At 36.8% G+C, this 18,737-nt stretch overlaps 1 protein-coding gene across 1 annotated transcript in view; it reads right to left on the bottom strand.

The window, feature by feature from the left end:
• Positions 1–18,737, bottom strand: part of Fife (regulating synaptic membrane exocytosis protein fife) — a 121,422-nt gene that overhangs the window by 23,250 nt on the left and 79,435 nt on the right. Inside the window, exons 12-17 of the mRNA XM_087350209.1 lie at positions 18,241–18,413; positions 17,443–17,538; positions 10,669–10,793; positions 9,871–9,983; positions 8,947–9,035; positions 7,535–7,593 (exon numbers count right to left, since the gene is read on the bottom strand). Coding sequence (XP_087206335.1) covers positions 7,535–7,593; positions 8,947–9,035; positions 9,871–9,983; positions 10,669–10,793; positions 17,443–17,538; positions 18,241–18,413 — 655 coding nt within the window. The remainder of the gene's footprint in view (positions 1–7,534; positions 7,594–8,946; positions 9,036–9,870; positions 9,984–10,668; positions 10,794–17,442; positions 17,539–18,240; positions 18,414–18,737) is intronic.

Below are 18,737 nucleotides of genomic sequence, written 5' to 3'. Positions count from 1 at the left end.
TTTCGAATAACTACAATTCAAATTTAGACAAATATAAGCAAACAAATCTACTGAAAGATATGTTTGGAAATTTTTATTTAGACATGGAATTAAAATGCGCAACTGTGTGACATATTATCAAATACAGAAACACAGGATATACCAGGAAGTGTTATCAAAGAATGATAGAATATGTTTTATATGGCTATACATATACACATTTTACGTCCATGATTGCTACATGTATCATTAACGTAAATACTGTTTTATTATCCTGCGTTTGCAAATTCAAAAAATCAAATTAATATATTATTTGCAAATATCAAAGAAGGCATAAATAACAGAAACAAATTAGATAAAACAAGCTATAAAATCAAGTAAAATAAAAATAAAATTAGAAGCGAACGAAGTCGAAAATAGTGCCAGATGGGACAGTGGAGATTCTACTGGGAGGGAAGTTGACTTCTAAGATTACCCTGAGAGAAAGAGGGAGCTAGTTCACGAGAGAAAGCAATTTTATTTAACACGTTGGTATTTTTACATCACAAAAATAGATAGCTTAATTTTTATAAGAAGATTCTTACACATGATTCAATAACGAGGTGTAGAAGAAATAAGCATTGATTGTATATGTTACACCCTACAGTTTTATAACAGTTCGATAACCAGTTATGAATCGATATCAGAACACAGGCATCGAGATTTTCTGCTTCGTTTTACAAATACTCATGTCCCAGCAACAGAATTTAAATGACGACAGTAGCATTCAACATTTAACATTACTATGTATGTGCAGAAAATGGATGCAGAGTGTAATGCCAGCTTCAACATACAATACAACTTTCAAATGCATAACTGTAATCGAAAGCGAATAATTTTAGAAGGCAAATTATATTGATTATTATAGCAAAATTTATGGAAGTCTGGAATAAAACTGCACGAAGAACACGTCCTGAAATAATTTTACCGGTGCGATGTGTAAGCAGCACAGATCTAAGCCAATTCGTGTTTTGTCCAGAGTTTATTTATAGTAATAGTTTCTAGGACTCCATATTACTTTCTGACAAAGGCAGAGTGTTTACCAACAAGATCCTTCTGCTGTAGACGCGATGCTACTGGTATTCGCTATGTTTACGATGCATGAACTGCCCTGGGTGAACCGAATGCGTTTTTTTAGGGATTGGGTATTATAATAACTACTGACATAAAATAAGTGCAGAAAGAAATTACTGTACGTAAAAAAAATAAGAAACTAATAAGTACACTGTAAAATTATTTTACTTATTAGGGGTTAATTTGCTTTTAAAATATTATTGAAATTAATATTTATTGTGCAAGTAAACAACAAATCTGTTGAATTGATGATTACTCATTCAGAAACACAAACACGCCAAGAAACTAAAGTGAACGAAAGTTATTCAAAAGAATAATCTGGCAGATTACAGCCTACACCACATTTTGTTTTGTATCCTACATACTACTTTACAACACAGCAGCTGGTAACATTTTGGTTGGAATAACAAACCTTCTAACTTAAGAAAATAAACCCAATACCACTCCACTATATTATCGTCCTTTACTAAGGCTTTGTTTCACCTTACTTTCCAAACATTTATGACAGTATTTAGAAATGTGAGCAGGGCTATTTAAATAGTCGAAGAACATTAAATTTATTCAAGTTAACTAGACATACTGCAGTGGTTTGCGTAATTTATGGCATGAAAACTATCACTATAATACTTAACTATGGTTTGCGCATTTCCGTAAATAAAATAATAAATTCTCCCATTTTCCTCTCTTTAAATTACATATTTATTCACTTCAGAAGTCGTGTGGCTTGTAGTATATTTTACACAGCATTTCAAAATATCACGTGCGTTCACTGATACACGAATATGACTCGTTATTTCATATTATGTTCGTTATTCTTTTGTCACTCGATAGTTCCGTGCCCCAATCATGAATGTGATATGTTTCGTAATAATTTCATATAGTGCGCCCCACAATATTACGAGAAAATTATATAAAAATATTTGTCGTTAGATGCAAAAATAAAATATATGTTTAGTAAAATATCACACATATGATTATTTAGTCAGAACGAAATGTACAAGAAAACAATATTATTTAAAGGTAAATTTTTTTATTTAACATAACTGCCCCATTAAAATGATAGGCCGATTTAAACATAAAGTGCATCTGTAAAAAATAGGTTATCTACTTGACAAGCGTTTCTCCAAATACGCTTTCCTTTCTGGTACCTAAAACAAAGGAAATTTTGGGGGGCGGATTCTGACGTTTCCGCGCTGTAAAAAGTAGAATAATATAGCAAAAACTTAAAATGCACTGTCCCATCTGACAATATTTCACACATGAATATCATAGCAAATAACAAATTCCTAATAATTTGCTATACACAATTATAATCTGTTTAATAATTTCTACTTGCTTCATTAACTACTTTTGTCTTCAATATCTAATTTACATTTGTCTACCTACCTTCTATTGTTATACAGAAACACAATGCACGATGATTTCTTATTACAGTTATTAGGACATTTGCAAATTAAACAGTATGTGTGTCATGTTAAAGTGTCAACACATGATTATATTGTACATATATGTACTGACATTATTTTATATGAACATACAATTATGTATATCGTATTTCCCGAGGTATTGCAGAAACATATACTTTATGAAGGTATTATTCAAGTGCTTCATCGCTGAAATGTTGTAATACCTCAAGAAAATAGGCATAAATAATAAGAAAGTGAAGATAAAAATTAATATAAAAAGTCTCCTCAATTTACAGAAGCCTGAAATAGGAAAGATAATAAAAACATTTCTATAAAATTTCGGCGAAAAGTAGATTGTTCGAGTTATTAAAAGCGCAGTAATAACAGTGTTAGTATTTTGCTGCGACACTCTGTTTGAACAATGGACACATTTCCACAATAGTTCACGAACATTTCCGTGCTCTTCATATATGACGTTTAATTTCGTGTTCATGCCGGAATAAGCACGCTTCAAATTTGATAACATGACGACAGGATTCATAAGCAACACATGCAGAAAACAATTACTCTGACCCAGACAAGAAGACTGATGTCAGATGTCAAAACAAACATTTTCGGTGGTTAAATGTATAGCCTATAATGATATACACTGAAATATAAAATGGAATTATAATACTAAATCAATATATCACTGCCGTGGACTGAAAAGCAAATAATTGTCCATGTATTGGACATATTGTAACGATAATCAGGAATTTTATATATTACATAATGTAAAAATAATTACGGAATTGATATGTAACATTAAACGTTCTTTACATAGCAATGCGAAATACTTTATTTACTAAACAAACAAGACACCAAGAAATTTAAACCAAGAATAATGAAGTTGCACTCATGATCCCCAAAAATAATCAATATAAAAATTCTTATTGAAAATGTTACGACTGGTGTTTCATGACATGATATTCTTAAAGGATCTGGAAAACTTGTATCAATATATCAGATTTTAATAACTACATTGGCATTTATTTGCTAGAATAAAATATATTATTTAGCCCATGTGTACTTAAGACGTAAAAAAAGCGTAGAGATAATTTTGTTTAGAGTGATGCATAAATACGATATCACGTCTATACAACGCCTTTATATATTTATTATAATATTAAAAAGAAAGTAATGAAAACACATATTTTCTAAAAAGTATTCAACAACTTACTAAATCCTACAAATATAATGCAATCTGTTAAAACCTAGAGCACACTACAATTTTTAAATTATAAAATCCCTAAACACAACATTTTTTCACTATATTGTTATTGTATTTTAAGAACCATTTCCAGAAATTGGAAAATGACATCATGTGCATCTTCCAGTGTCCACGATCTACGTTTGATTGTACGGAAGCATTCCATTTAAGTTTATCTATAAGGTTACTATTAAACAGCGAACAAGAATAGATGCAACATGAAAATAATTTACGTTTGTTATCACAGAAAATGTTCACATTTACACACACACTTATACACATAAAAGGATTATATGCATGTAATGTTTATAATAAAGTGTAGTATGGTATTGGATATGCAACGAACACAATTGGTCTGCTTTTTTCTATTTTGTTTCCTTACACTATTTTGAGAACACGTTATTTTTTAAAGGCAACATGAAAACAGCAATACAGCCTACATGTCTTACAAGAAAGAACAGTAAATGTTAGGCCCATCAGTACATTCAACAACCTGATAAATAATAGCGACTAGGACCCGTAAAGTTACACACGTATATATCAAAATATAACATTTCAAAGCACATATAATCTATATCAGATATTCACGTCATATTCATAATTACTATATACCAAATGCCATGAAATTATTTCGGCTACTCTACCGATCTACGAACACGACTATTTTAATTTACAGTAGAATTGTAATGAAACGTTGGGTGTTTTTCTACAAAATTATTGCCCTTTTCTACAGCGTAATTATTTATTTTATATACGTTTGCAATTAAAATATAATCAGTATCAGATCAAATCATCTGTAATCATCTGAAAGTATATTCTATACGCTAAACAGAAATCTATGAAATACACAAATCAGTTGATTTAACTGTTGCTTATGTCATGTTGTTTTCTTTTAGGTACGAATCACGTAATTTAACAGCCTGAGAAACTAGAATTAGTGCTGCATATAAACAGACTACGGGTAACAGCAGAGTTACTAGTTCAAAAATAACAACTGAAAATGGTAATAGTGTAAGAAAGAACTTAACTCGTTATTTTCGTTTTGCATTCGTATGTCAATAATAAGAGTACAAAATAAACAGTAGAATACTTGAGATATGATTTACTGTTTCTCCTCAAGGAACTATTTACACGGTTTATTGGCTGAAACGACTGTAAAGTTCGCAAGAAGTAACACAAATCATTGCCGTAGACTCTTGTTTGAAAGCAACTAAGAGTTATACAGTCGAAGTTTAATGGTTTCTGTCGATGGTGAGTTATAATGTGTAAAATTCTTATTCCGGACTTCTTCATCGATAAAATTATAAAATTGAAACATTTAAAAAGCTGGATTTGTTTTCGTCATAAGATCAGGGTTAGGGTAGGACAGAAAACTTATCGGTTGAGCCCTCTGGTTTTGCTAGCCTCAGACACTTAATCATAGAATCCAGGTTTTGGAAAGTAAATTTGTAATTTAGACGACGAGCGAAGTCCAAAAGAACAGTTTCACAGGATTTATGCAGTTCAATAAAAAAATACAAAAAATATAACATTCACGAAATATGAAGTAACTTACATTCTTTTATTATAAGTTTAAATATAAAGTTATCAAGTAGCACGCAGAGTTTCTGTGTTAAATATAAGGGCTCTATGATCATTTGAAGACTACACATGTACTCGCGTAGAGATACTACAAAATTTGGAAACAAAGCACAGCTGTTTCGTGATCACAGTTTATCAGAACCTACAGTGCGTAACCATACGGGTCAGTATATAATCGATATTTCACTTCTAAATCTGAGAATCGAGTCTGAGAAAATAGAATTTTGCATATGTACACGGTAACGTTACATAGGCATCCTAATGAAGCTGGGATGACATGAAACGTCCACAAGGAGAGAGAGGAAGAACTTGGGCTATTTTTCAGACGACTATGTACCTCGTAGTCACAATACCAACACACGTAAAAGTGTGGATTATGTATCATTTTGGTCCTGTTTATGTATTTTTCGTGATCTGTACATGGAGTGACGTATGGTATGTACTATACAAGTCTGAAACAATCCGTGCACTAAAACATTCACAATTAACACTTACACTCTACTTATACATTAGTGCTATTAACTACTCTTCATTACGATCTGCATACTTAAAAGTGTTAATGATAATATTATCAAGATGGTTCAATGGTTGGTATTTGATGTCCCAGTGAAAAATAAGTCTATTTGTCTGATGACGGGATTTAGGAAGCCAGTAGATATAAAAAACTGGCATGCTAATTCCAAGGAAACAGTACGCTACGCCTGTAACCTGTGTGATGTCATGCAATGTACTTGTAATTTAGATGATGAATTCATTATTATTTATTTACACGAGATACGTATGTAATATTTTGATTTTAGAAGGTGTGATGTTTCCAGTTTCATCAATCAGTGATGTTAAATTATTCTGCTTTTCCTTTAACTGTACTTAATTTCAGGTTATGTATCTTCACAAATCGTGTTTCGAGTTAAAAATAATTTGGTTAGAAACATTACAAGGCATTATGCAAGTATTACAAATATTATATTATCGTTTCATTGCCTAAAAATGTTTCTATCCAGTAACCAGTCAAAGAACTGAGAGACTAATTACTTGCGCCAAAGTGATAAATACCATTAGTAAGCTGATACAATAATTTTAGAAAAATGATTTAATTTCTCAGTATTAAAATAGCTGAATTATCGAAACTACGATATCTTTGTTTTACTATATTTTCGAGATTGTTCGGTACTGGCGTATTAACAGGTGATCCAAACATAGGATCTCGAGGACCGTCGAAGCGATACTTGAGTCAGTAAGAACATTCTACCTTAGGTCAGGTTATCTAGGTAACATCTTTTAACTAGCATAATCAAAGTTGGCCTAACCTACTGACGCTTAACACTGCTATGACGTTCCATTCGGAGCCACGTTTGGGCGAAAAGTTAATATGTAAATACAGAATTTTTTATTCTTAAACCATCGCTCTTAACCTACATTATTGAAATAAATCTCAGAGAACAACAAATACATCCACTTGACGTAATACGTAAGGATATGAGTCCGAATTGATGTCATTTCAACACGAAAGTATTACGTAATGCAAATAATGTATCGTATGCTTTGTTTTTTTTTCAGGATAAACACTCTGTTATTGAAACTACACCAATTCAGAACATAAAACCCAAATACATATTACGTTACACATAATTGGCATATAAAGATACACATTCAATTCTTTGCAATTTCACATAATAAGAACGTTCTTTGCACAAGCTTTGCTTCGTGACAGTCCTCCTCGCACTTTGGGATAGGATTATGAAACCAGTGTTAAAGAAATAGCGATTTAATAGAACCTTGCAACTTCAGTAGCTACAACAGAAACGACATAAAAGCACCACAAAATAATATTTTGTAAAGACAGTAATTCGAAAATTTTCAAAACTTTGCTCTTTCCTTTTTTTCCGAAATAAAAGTTTATTAGAGTGATATTAACATTTCTGATAATGATATGTTACTTTTAAAGTTAATTTTACAATTTATCATAATGATTGTTGAAGTCTCTAGAGAAGAGGTTGTGAGTAGGTGATAATTTATAGTTCATATGTGAACAACCTCTATACGAAATATTAAGGACTGGATTGTGTGCTTTGTTACAAACATTTAAAACAAAGCTTGTCATTTGATAAAGAACGAACAAATATATTTAACATAAATAACAGGTGTGACAGGTACAATGCAAGATAATAGCTAATATGTTGTTAGTTTAATATGTACGTGTCTATACCGGTGTTTTGGGCAGTTTCCGTCGGGTTGGTGACGTGGGCGCTTTGTCTTGTTCAGATTCTGTAAGAAAAGAAAGAGTGACTTATAGGGGTTAAACATCAATCCTACTTGGACGGGTGGAGGATTACAAGCGGCCTATTTTTAAATTCTGTGATATTTGTATCAGAATATCCAGTTGTAAACAAAACGAGAGGACAAAGAGTTTAATGACGGGAGGTCAGTTAAAATCCTACCATTCATATGAACTAAAAGGGTGAGGCTTCTCCTATAACTCTAAAAGAGTTGAGATTTAATATACCCTACCCTAAAAGTGTTCTTTTAAACTACAATCTCTAATGAAGTGGCAGGGGAACGAACTTACGAGATATGATTAATGCCAACACCGCTTGCAATTTGGTTATAAAATGATGTGCTAAGTAATGGATGGGGGGATAATATTAAAATAAAAATTGAGAAGTTGATTGGCAGATAAATAGATAGCGGTAAGATAGGTAGGTAAGTAGAATAATACATGAATAAACAGAGAAAAACTAGGTGCAGTGAAGATTGGATTAAGCTGGTTCGTGATACAGACCAGTGACGGGCTCTAGTGAACACGAAATGAATGTCTATGTTCCACAAAAGATGCAACAATTCTCGACAAGCTGTGCGACTAACAGCGTCTCAATGAGAATTCCGTTCAGTGGAGTTGGTCAGTCGGATTCAGTGCTTTAGAAAACATGGTTGATTGATGAAGATTCGACTTATAATTCCACTGGCCCTTATCCACTTCTTGCAGGAAGACAACGTGCATCAAGATGAATGGTAACTGAATAAAACAGAGATTTCAGACCATCAGCTCGTGTCTACAGGGAGACAACTGACGACAATGGATGAATGTCGCGTTGCCTGCATGATCGCCATTGCTGACGATGCATTAGCCTGCAGCAAATTAGTGGTTTGTAATTCGTCTGACAACGCAGCGCCAAACCCGTGGACAGCGTAGGCACAGCAAAACACAATTGGAAATATGTGGTTATATAGCGACGTGTTCAGTACACAGACTGCGTCCTGATTATACATTCCCTGCATCGAAAGTTATTTCTGAAACGAATCGGCTTTGGGCGAAAGGTAAAATTATAGCTTTATATGCGAATTAAAATATCCCTGCTTTAGGTGGCTGGCGTTAAGACACGTGGGACGCTAAATTTTGAAGCTGTCCTTCTGTGGGAGCTGCTTCAAACACGTCTGCGGGAGAAACTTAACTTTCTTTGTGGTCGTCCTTCGAACACAGACTAAAGCGTGCTTACATTTCGCATGCAACAATCACGTCAGAACGACAATATGGCTCCTCATTCCGACGATATTGTTGTAATGAACCCCAGTGACCAATGAGTGATATCACGAACATAATAATCAATCTCGCCAACTTACCGAGCTGCATTCCCAGCGAATCTCCCTGCTGCGACTTCTTGGATCCAGAAACCAAGGCACTTGGTTCGTCCAGGAGATCGCACATTCGCCTGCAAGAGCGTAATATACTTTACTGTACTTCATCTTTTTTAATGGTTTGTTTTTTATATTTAACGACGATGGCTCAATTTCAAGACTATGTGGCGTAAAACAAAACAATAAGCCTGATAAGTCTGTGCATAGTGAAGTGCAAAAGATTAGAAAATTCGCCTGGAAAGACTGAAGAAAATAACGAAAACATCAGTCAGGATATCTGTACCGTGTAAGTTTAGAACTGACTACCTTATGAACACATGTGACGTGGGTTACAGCTATCAAAATTAGTTCGGTCCGGACAAGCTCGATCTACTTATCCATACTTCGTAAAAAAAGGTTTAAGATAAAAATGTAAATGTCAGCGAGATAAGTATAATATTTAAAGCCTATACGGAAATACGCAAAAGTACCTTATAAAGATCTTATAAAATGTGAAGAGAAACAGTACACTCACACGCAAAGTTAAATGGATTCTGGCGATGGTGTGACGCAAAGAGTAACATCGTAAAAGTCGATATTTTAGCAATTAAAACCACAAAGTTACGGAAATTGTTTGTGTTTTGTCTTGAACTGACCACTGGGAGGACAAAACACTATTCTATGAATGTTGGTATTCTGGATTGTGACGCCGTGTGGACCTCTAGGTAAATACCAGCGTTTAGGAGAAACACACTTCCTCCATCCTCACAACTGAAGATGAGATAACATGTTCATCTGAAAGCTGGTATCTACCTGCATATTCACACGACGTCACAACCAGAAGACGAACATCGACATATTCACCACCGCCACCACCTCAAATCTCTATTCTGCTGTCCCCGATAGAGCCGACGGCCAAAGTATACTCACAGGTCAGTCGCATGCTCCACCACCAGCTCAGCCACCTCGCCTGTGCGGTCCATGACGGCGCACACTTCCTCGAAGCTACGGTCCACTAGTGAAACGCCGTCCCACTCCAATACCTGGCAACACAGAACTCAGCATTTAGCTGTCAAGCTGCATCAAGTGGATTTTATTTCGTACGCAGCTCTTAAGCCCCTGTAATATATCGTTTAGACTATACGCTTCATAACGAAGTCGGAGACGTTGCCGCACTGTCGCGGCGTTCCGCACGTATGAGCCAGACGACCGTCTTCGACACCGTGTCGAAAGTATGATGAATGTCTTTTTTCACAACCATGTCCACTGTATTTTTAAACTTGGTATCGAGGAAACACGAGATGCCAACACAGCACCACTGTGCCAGTGATGTTGGTATCTTAAATATTTATGTCACCTGTCCCCTGCATTTCTGACAGATCAGACCAACCACAGAGGTGTCAAAACCTCGAGCCTGATTTTCTCAAGTGTTATAATTACATATTAAGTGGAGCTAGTGACGATCAAACATAAGGATTTTGCACGGCTGTCACAGTGGTATTAAAAAGTTCAACAGTGTTTCGTAAGATTTGTATTAAATACATCAGGTGGTTTAAAAGTTACGGCAGAACACGGACAGATAGACACGCTGCGACGCTGTATGATAAGACCACCTTTCTTTATAAAACAAGGAGAGTAAGCTGAAAATAATTAATTTCCGATTAAAACGAAGGCTCTCGGTTCGCTTAACACCCTGGCACTTAATTAAGCGCGTGAGATGACACTTACCTTGTCTCCCTGCTGAAGGCCGCCCTTCTCAGCGGGACCCCCAGGCACAGTCCACACGATGTAGGCGAACAATCGCCCATCGCTGCCGCTTTTCCCGCCCACAACGCGCATCCCAAAGCCTCGGGCTGCCAACATCACATCACAGTCACAACGCACAGACGAGCATTTCTCATGACAATATGATTCATCACAGACCAGCAGCTAGAACTAGTGCATCGTAAAAGGACATACTGAAATTGTTCACTGGCACGTTCTCTTTTACTATGACGCCATCGGCCCTGCGTTGGAATTAACCTCATAGTGCCTATTCACGCAGGGTCCTTTATGAGAAACTAACAGTCGCTCATCTAATCAAGGCACTTCCCGCTTTTTATGAAAACCGAAGGCTATTTGCCATTTAGGATTTGAGGTTCTTGCGACTGCGAGGGTCTCTGGAACAATGCTGAACTTCTGTCGCTGCAATCCAGAAGACAGCTAACCGAAAATTACCGTGTTCATTACAGCCCGTCTCAAATCCATATCCTGTGCCAAATTTATTCAGTCCACATCTTCCACCCTATTTAACATCCACCATACTATACTGTCATCTACGCTGAGGTCTTCCAAGAGGCCTCTTCCCTTCATTTTTTCCGACCAAAACTTGCACCGATTACATTCGATGTGCCCGATTTGACACCATTAGATACTGCAATCACACAAACACATGCCTTTTGCCAAGCAATAACGTAGTTTGAGCAACAAGGTTCCGATTTAACTATCAGCCGAAACTGCAATATTTATGACAGAATCTGAACTACAAATTTAAACAATTTTCATAAATGAGAACACGGAAAGCTCCAGAAACATTATCAAAAATACTAGGCACAACAATTTATGTTCCATGGGCCAAAGCGACATGACGTCCGACACCCACTGAGCTCTACGCCCAATGAGAATATCTGGGGACTGTGCCGCTGCTGTGGAATACAGCAACCGATGCAACGGTCGTGCACAGAGAAAAGGCCGCGCCGTGCCTCTGCACAGCCACCAAGTATCTTCACTATTTAACCGTGGCTACGTGAAGCAGATGGACTGACAGCGGAAACGGAATGCCGAAAGTGATATTATGATATTAAGAGGCTGCTAATTATGCCTGTTGCTGTCTGTAGCTCTTCTAAAGCTTCAGGACTCACACTGCTCTCGCTTCCTCCAGCTTCAGTGGAATTGAATCTCCCATGACGCATCTTCAACACGTGGAAAAGCGAAAGGATACAGCAGTGGGGGGGGGGGGGTGCCTCGCCACAGGCATCGTACAGTTCCACGATAGGAGCAGTACTGAGAGATTCCTAGTGAGAAAATTGGAAGACAACGGAATTTATTACGCCTTCAGCAGCGAGTGACGTCGGTTTCTGTGGTGACGTCAAGCGTTGTGACGTTTTTCCTTCAACCTCCTCCACACAACAGGGTTTAGAGCGGGACGTGAGGTTCAGTCAGGAATGAGAGAAATGTATTTTCGTATGGGGACAATGCAATATGAGTCTCGAAATGGCCCATTATTGAACTGATGTTATCAGCTGGGCAGTGACGTCGTGTCGACTTGTAGGTAGATGCCACCGTTTCGAATTAACGTACTGTCTCCAAAACGCTGGCACCCGCCTGCAAGTCGATGTGACGCTGATACCCGAAGACCGAACACAGACACATTCACGGCCGTGAGAACCTGAAATTTCACAATTGCATAATAAGTGAAGACAGCAAGTCTTCAGGGCGAAATCTGAACTATCTTCAGAATGGACAGCAATTTAGCCCGCTGCTGTACAAAACCCGCCTTGTAACAAGTTAAGTGTACATGCTTATGAACGGAAAACAGTCTGGCATCCTGCAGTGGCTACTGAATTACGCGAAGTGATGACGTTATTGAAAATCTGTAAACAAAACACGAAATGTTTTGACATGCTCCAAAACTGTGACGCACAACCGTAGCAAGAAAAATGAAAGCTGACTTTGACACAAGTGCGTCATGTTCTCCATTTTACGAACATTTGGTGCTTTTAAAAGCACGAGAGTAATTAGTAAATAACAGTGACAGGCCGGAACCATATGGAAACTTCCATCACATGCAAAGTATTGCATTGAGTGCTCTTTTTGTGATTTATATGACCTGGAACCGACTAAATTATGACTCTGCTTTCATGAATGGGTTTGACGCGAACATGAAATGTGTGTAATGTTTTGTACATATCAGGGTGAGTAGAAAAAACTATCTGGAGCGGATTGTATCATTTTACTGCATTCAATTCCTGCAGGAAGATAAATGTTGAAGTTCCTGATTTCCTCCTCTAGGTATTAAACATCAGACCTGTTTCTACATTCTGCTGTTTAACATACACGTCAGAGTTTCTCAGACGTCACCGATGGAACTTACTGGCGCCGTGCCAAGTCCGGTTAAAATAGAAACCAATATGCGAACTAATAATTCATTCCGAAAGGAAAAGAACCTCATCACTCTTGCTAGGGCAGTTTTATCAGGAACGTCCTTCTTGATGTTTACAATAACCGTCGGTGTTTGTACGCGGCTTTCCCTTCAGTGACGACGCCATTTATGTGACAGTCGGGGTCACCCCTTCTAAAGAATCACAAGAAACTATATGGTGGCACAATCAACAAAAGGTTAATACTTTTTATGAACAAGTACTTTGGTTAGTATGACAGGATGCAGAGTTAATGCAGACGAACAACGAAACAGTAATTTCTTAACTAAAAGAAAAGTTCCATCGGTTCATTCACAAGGAAGTGACGATTGAATTCCGAACAAAACCTGTTTTCCGATTACGTCAACTGTAGCACGCGCAACTCTACCTGCGTCATCACATACTTCTGTTCACCCCCCCCCCCCCAGTCTGTCTGTCTCCGCGAAACACACATACACAAGCAGGCACATCGATAATTGTCGCTACGGGAATTTATCTGGGAGTCAGTTCGCAGAATGAGGATATCGATTTGGGATGAATTCCATTTCACTGGTAACAGAAAATACCAGGGAAAGTCAATGTACGTTCATAATATCGGTTACTTAAGTTGCACTGTTCTGTGGGTAACATTCACAAACCGGCATGACACATAACATATTCTCAGAAATGACGTCATATAGATACAAATCGCATGTTTTTCTTCAGGGCACGGCGTGTCCTCGAGTTGTGGATGGAGGAGACGGTCTCCAGATGTTGTGGGTAGCTGAGGACAGCAGGCAAGGGGTGGAGCTCTAGATCGGAGGTTGGGCGTGGGGTTAACAACTTCCCATCGTAAACGAATCAGCATATAAAATGTAATACACGGCTTTGAACTTGGACGGATTCTGTGGAACGAATTACTAAAAGGAAAGTGATGTTTGTTCAAATACTTCTTCGATGTTATCGACGCGTATAAAATTTCCTTCTAAGACTGCTTGAGTTCCTGCGTAATAATCTATACAAATATAAACGCACCTTATATCTGAATGAAATATATTAGACTTTTTTGGTAACAAATGCTGAAGGTCCATCACATCGACTGGTCACGATTCCCAACTGCCTGCTATCCTGATGAACTCCTAAATTTACCATTATACCGTAACATCACGATGTACTTACTCATGTATTAATCCTGTATGGGATTTTTTCTAACAAATGCACAAAAAATACTATATTACATAGGATACTGCACTTTTTACTGCAGATAAAGACTGTTTCAGTATATTCTTTTACCTTGAGCATAATCAAAACGTAGTACACTTACCGTTACTTAGAATCGCAAATTCATTTCACATTACGTGGATGAGAATCCAGGTGCAAGAATAATGTTTACTGAATAATTACGACTTCTGAAGTACGTATTATATATCTCATATGAAAATTTTAGGTGGAATTTCTTACTAAAATATCAATTATTTGTAGGCAAAGACAGAGAAATGTTGCGAAGAACTGCGTTGCTTTAACTCATATATGTGGCAATCATAGGTTTTAATGACGCTGAATTTGTACCCAATCTTAGAAATTCTGTACAAAATAATGTAATATTTGCTATATAGTCATACAGTTTTAAAATGTACAAAGGAATAAAATTATAATTTTATATATTTCCGTTTTTATTTCTTTGGAATTCTAAATATCTTGATGGTAGCTAAATATTCTGGGCTTCTTCCTATAATTTTGTATATCTACAGCAAAAAAATATAATTATAAAAAAATGAATGTTAACGTTATGTATGCCACGCACATACCACAAAAGTTCGCAACATTTTCCCAGCTGATACGGCTAATATTAATAAACATAATTCATCTTACAATGAACACTTTGCGTTAAACTTATACACCAGTCAAGCAACACGTATAGTGCACCAACAGTTAAACGTGATCTAAGCAAAATAAAATCAATTAGAAGCTATGACGCATACTGATCCTTAATTCTACGTACTAACATGAAGCAATGAGGTCGGAAAATGCTGTGAAAAACTGATTTGTTTGTATGTAACGATTAGCCAGAATTCGATTTTATCTTGAAGAAGTCGAAGCTTGAGTACCAACTTCTGTGTGAGAAATTATTCCACTGAGAAATCGCACTTAATATAAGTGCATTTATTTTATTTGTGGCTTATTTAACAACACTTTCTGTAGGCTCAAGTATAAAGCGTCGAATGAGAAAATGTTGGTAATAATGAATTGCAAAGGATACAGAAGGAAACGGTTGTGGCCTAATTTAAGTTAGGTAGGACGTAAGAAATACCACGAGAAACCTCAGGGCCGAAATTTGAAAATGGGGACCTACCGAATACGGAGCACGAATGCTAAGCACTCCACCACGACGTTCGATTTTAAGACCAGTAAAATAATTGCAAGGTGCTAGGTCCACAAAACATTATTAAAAATAATTGAATTATGTTGGCACTTCGTAACTACTTACACAGGAATTAAGTTTGCAGTTTAAGACAAAACATACTAATCACAATAAAACTCACAGGTTGAATTAAAACTTAATAAATTTACAGACAAATAAGGACGTACTGCAGGGAGTAGCTGAAGAAAAATGCAGGGGAAAAATTGACGAGATAGAGATAACTGTGTCTTCCTGCCAGGTTCTAATACTAATGCTATTACAAGACAATGAGGAAATACTTTTACTGCGAATTCATCACCAACAATTTCAAAATCTATGACCCGTTGTGTTTATTAACACGAATTTACTATTGTCTTTTAATATTAATGCTTTTGAGGAATTGCAACAGAAATTAATTTTGAGTGGCTTTATCAGATTAACTGTTCTTTCAATTGAAACTTCCTTTGTATGCACATGAAAACAATTCCAAAAATAAGAACTTCTTCAGACATCATCGCTTACGAGTAAATATTTATTATATACAATAATACATTGCTGATCAGCAGTTCTCAAACTGTTTTCTCAAGGACATGAGATGAGAGTTAAACGTTGTTCCACTCCGTTACATTAAATAATTCTTCAGATGAAATGCACTTCACCAATTTATTGCAGTCCGCGATTAGTTGTTCCCCAAGAAATGCTTACAACGTGTCCTTAGAAGTTTGAGTAACATCTACATTTAATAACCAGCTGCCATGGACGTGGAAATACAATCATTTTTGAGTTTCATATTTCTAGCCGTTTAAATTCCTGTGATTAAAACGTTTTTATACATTACAATTATAAAAGTCTGAAAGATCTACACTCTTACGACAGCAGAGAATATTTAATTGGTGTGAAAGTGGAAAGCCAATAAACACAGACAGCTTAAATTTCAATCCCTCACATTATTAAAGCTTTCACTGTTTTAAAAATGGCAATAGTCCATGTCCATTAGAGTGTTAATAGTTGTTGGTTTGTTCACTCTATATTTCACTGTTTTAATTTATCTTATATTTAAACAGATGACCGAAATATTCCATAAGAATCCAAAATATTATAATTAATAAGCATTATATTTCAAGAGGTAACATGTACACATTTTCGGCAAGGTATGTGGTACATTCTTACCAAAAACATCAACTACTATTTAATACCTCGCGGAGTTCATAGGCTTCGTAATGAACTCTTAAAAATAAAATAAATGTTTCGTAAAGGTTATAAAGGGTTCTAAAATCTTAATTAATATGGCAATATATAAAGGGCACTTGCTACTAAAATGTTATTTAATATTATCACTGAGTTAAAAATGAGTGGGCCACAAAGTAATATTTGAGTGCCTTATCTAGACAATTCGATCACGTACCACTGATAATTGTCACGGGAAAAAAGAACAATATTTTTAGGTGTGCTCGAAAATGAGAGTTGCAGAAATTAACTAATTAGCTGTCTGTCCCTCTGTCCGAATGTAACAACTCGAAAACAGCTGAACGGATTTTTATGAAATTTGATACGGGAGACGTTTACTAAAACGTGTTTACACATTTAAGTTTTGATTAAAATAAGACAAAAATACAGGTCACTTTACATGAAGACTTACATGCATTGCTCCATGTAGATGTGACTGCGTGGGGAATCTCGACAGACATGCGCCCACGCAACCTTATGGGGAATCCCCGACATTGCTGAAACTGTTCTCTACAATAAAATACTGTCAAACGCGCCATATTTCGTATTGCATTCGTACATAAATTTGCCAGTTTGTTTTGAATGTCAAAATAATCGCGAAACAACATTGAATTTATGGGATTCAGTGGTAATTTGAGAACTGCTGATATAAAGCTACTACTTAAAGCATAGCAGACACTGTAACTCGGCGTGATATGGGTAACCAAAACAACATACCCAGCAACTGGTGAGGGGGGGTGTACTCACTCCTGTGCGCCTTGTCCGACGGGTCTCGACGTAGCAACACTCGCCTCTTGGAGCCTGGTCGCGTACCTGGCACAAACACCCACGCGTTACCTCCACGCCCCTCATATGCACTAGTGGCGCGGTGCATTATTGCTATTCTTGTTTAGATATCTAATGAATGGTACATCTTAGAAAAAGATAATTAAGAAATAATATACTCTATTTGTAGAAAGTAGTTAAGGCAAAATAATTTTAGGGCTACCAGGGGGGCTTAAATCATAGAGGAATTCGCTCACATTTTTAAGGCGTCTTATCGAAACATGATGACAAAAAATAACATGTATTGTGGCCAAAATAGACTACAAATAAGTATATGTTTCAGTCAGGCGACAGAAGTGAAGTAAAATTATTTTGAGAAGCTGGTATATACTGAAAAATAAGTCCTTGAGTTGAAACATATTAAAATTGTACATTATAAACAATGTGACGTCGATGAAATGTTACGAATAAAAATAAATTTTGTAGTGAAGCCATTGCACATATGAGACCATGGGGTCGATAAATGTCGGTTACAATTGTGTCACCATAATCCGTCCATACACATTTTTTGTAACTAACATAGGGGCTCTCTTTTCTACAGCAAACACTCAGTTCAAGAACACGCGAAAACACATCGCAAGGTTCGCATGTAACTGACAGAGTAAACATTTTAGCTCAGCAGCAGAAGGTAATTCCACAAAAAGGACATCTTAAAAGACGAATGCAGATTCAAAGTCACATAGTACGTACTGAAGTTGGAGTCGGAGTCGACGTCGTGGATGACTATCTTGATGGACTCGCCGTCCGTTACCGACGCCTGACGCCTCACCGTCTCCCCGCCACACAGATCGTCCATGGTACGAGGAGGCACAGCTGTGGGCCTGGCGGCAGGTATCCGAGCTTGAATGGCGCTCAGATCAGGTCTGCTCATGTAAAAGCCACTACAAGTTAACCTCTGCCCCAATCTAATAGAGCCCATGCCTTGGTACCTCATGGCACGAAGTACCTGATATAAGGACAGGCCTACGAAAAACTTACGCCAAGAAGATGGTTGTCTCAGGGTTACTACGTCGTGTCGTCTGGTAAAAGTTTATCGACGTTTGAGAGGTGCGTGCTGCTTCGTCCTCATAAAGATAGAGACAACAAGCACATATGAAACGTCGGCGAGCTTCTATAAGGCGCCACGGCGGAATAACCCAGAAGACAGGCATCTTAATATTAGCCGCCATCAGAACCTGAACAATCAC

This window comes from Zootermopsis nevadensis, unplaced genomic scaffold (genome assembly GCF_977971745.1).
Source record: "Zootermopsis nevadensis isolate Lab colony 2312 unplaced genomic scaffold, Znev_1.0 Znev_ptg000017l, whole genome shotgun sequence".
NCBI lineage: Eukaryota > Metazoa > Arthropoda > Insecta > Blattodea > Termopsidae > Zootermopsis > Zootermopsis nevadensis.
The sequence above is the reverse complement of the archived record's forward strand: the minus strand, read 5'-3'. Positions and strand labels throughout refer to the sequence as shown.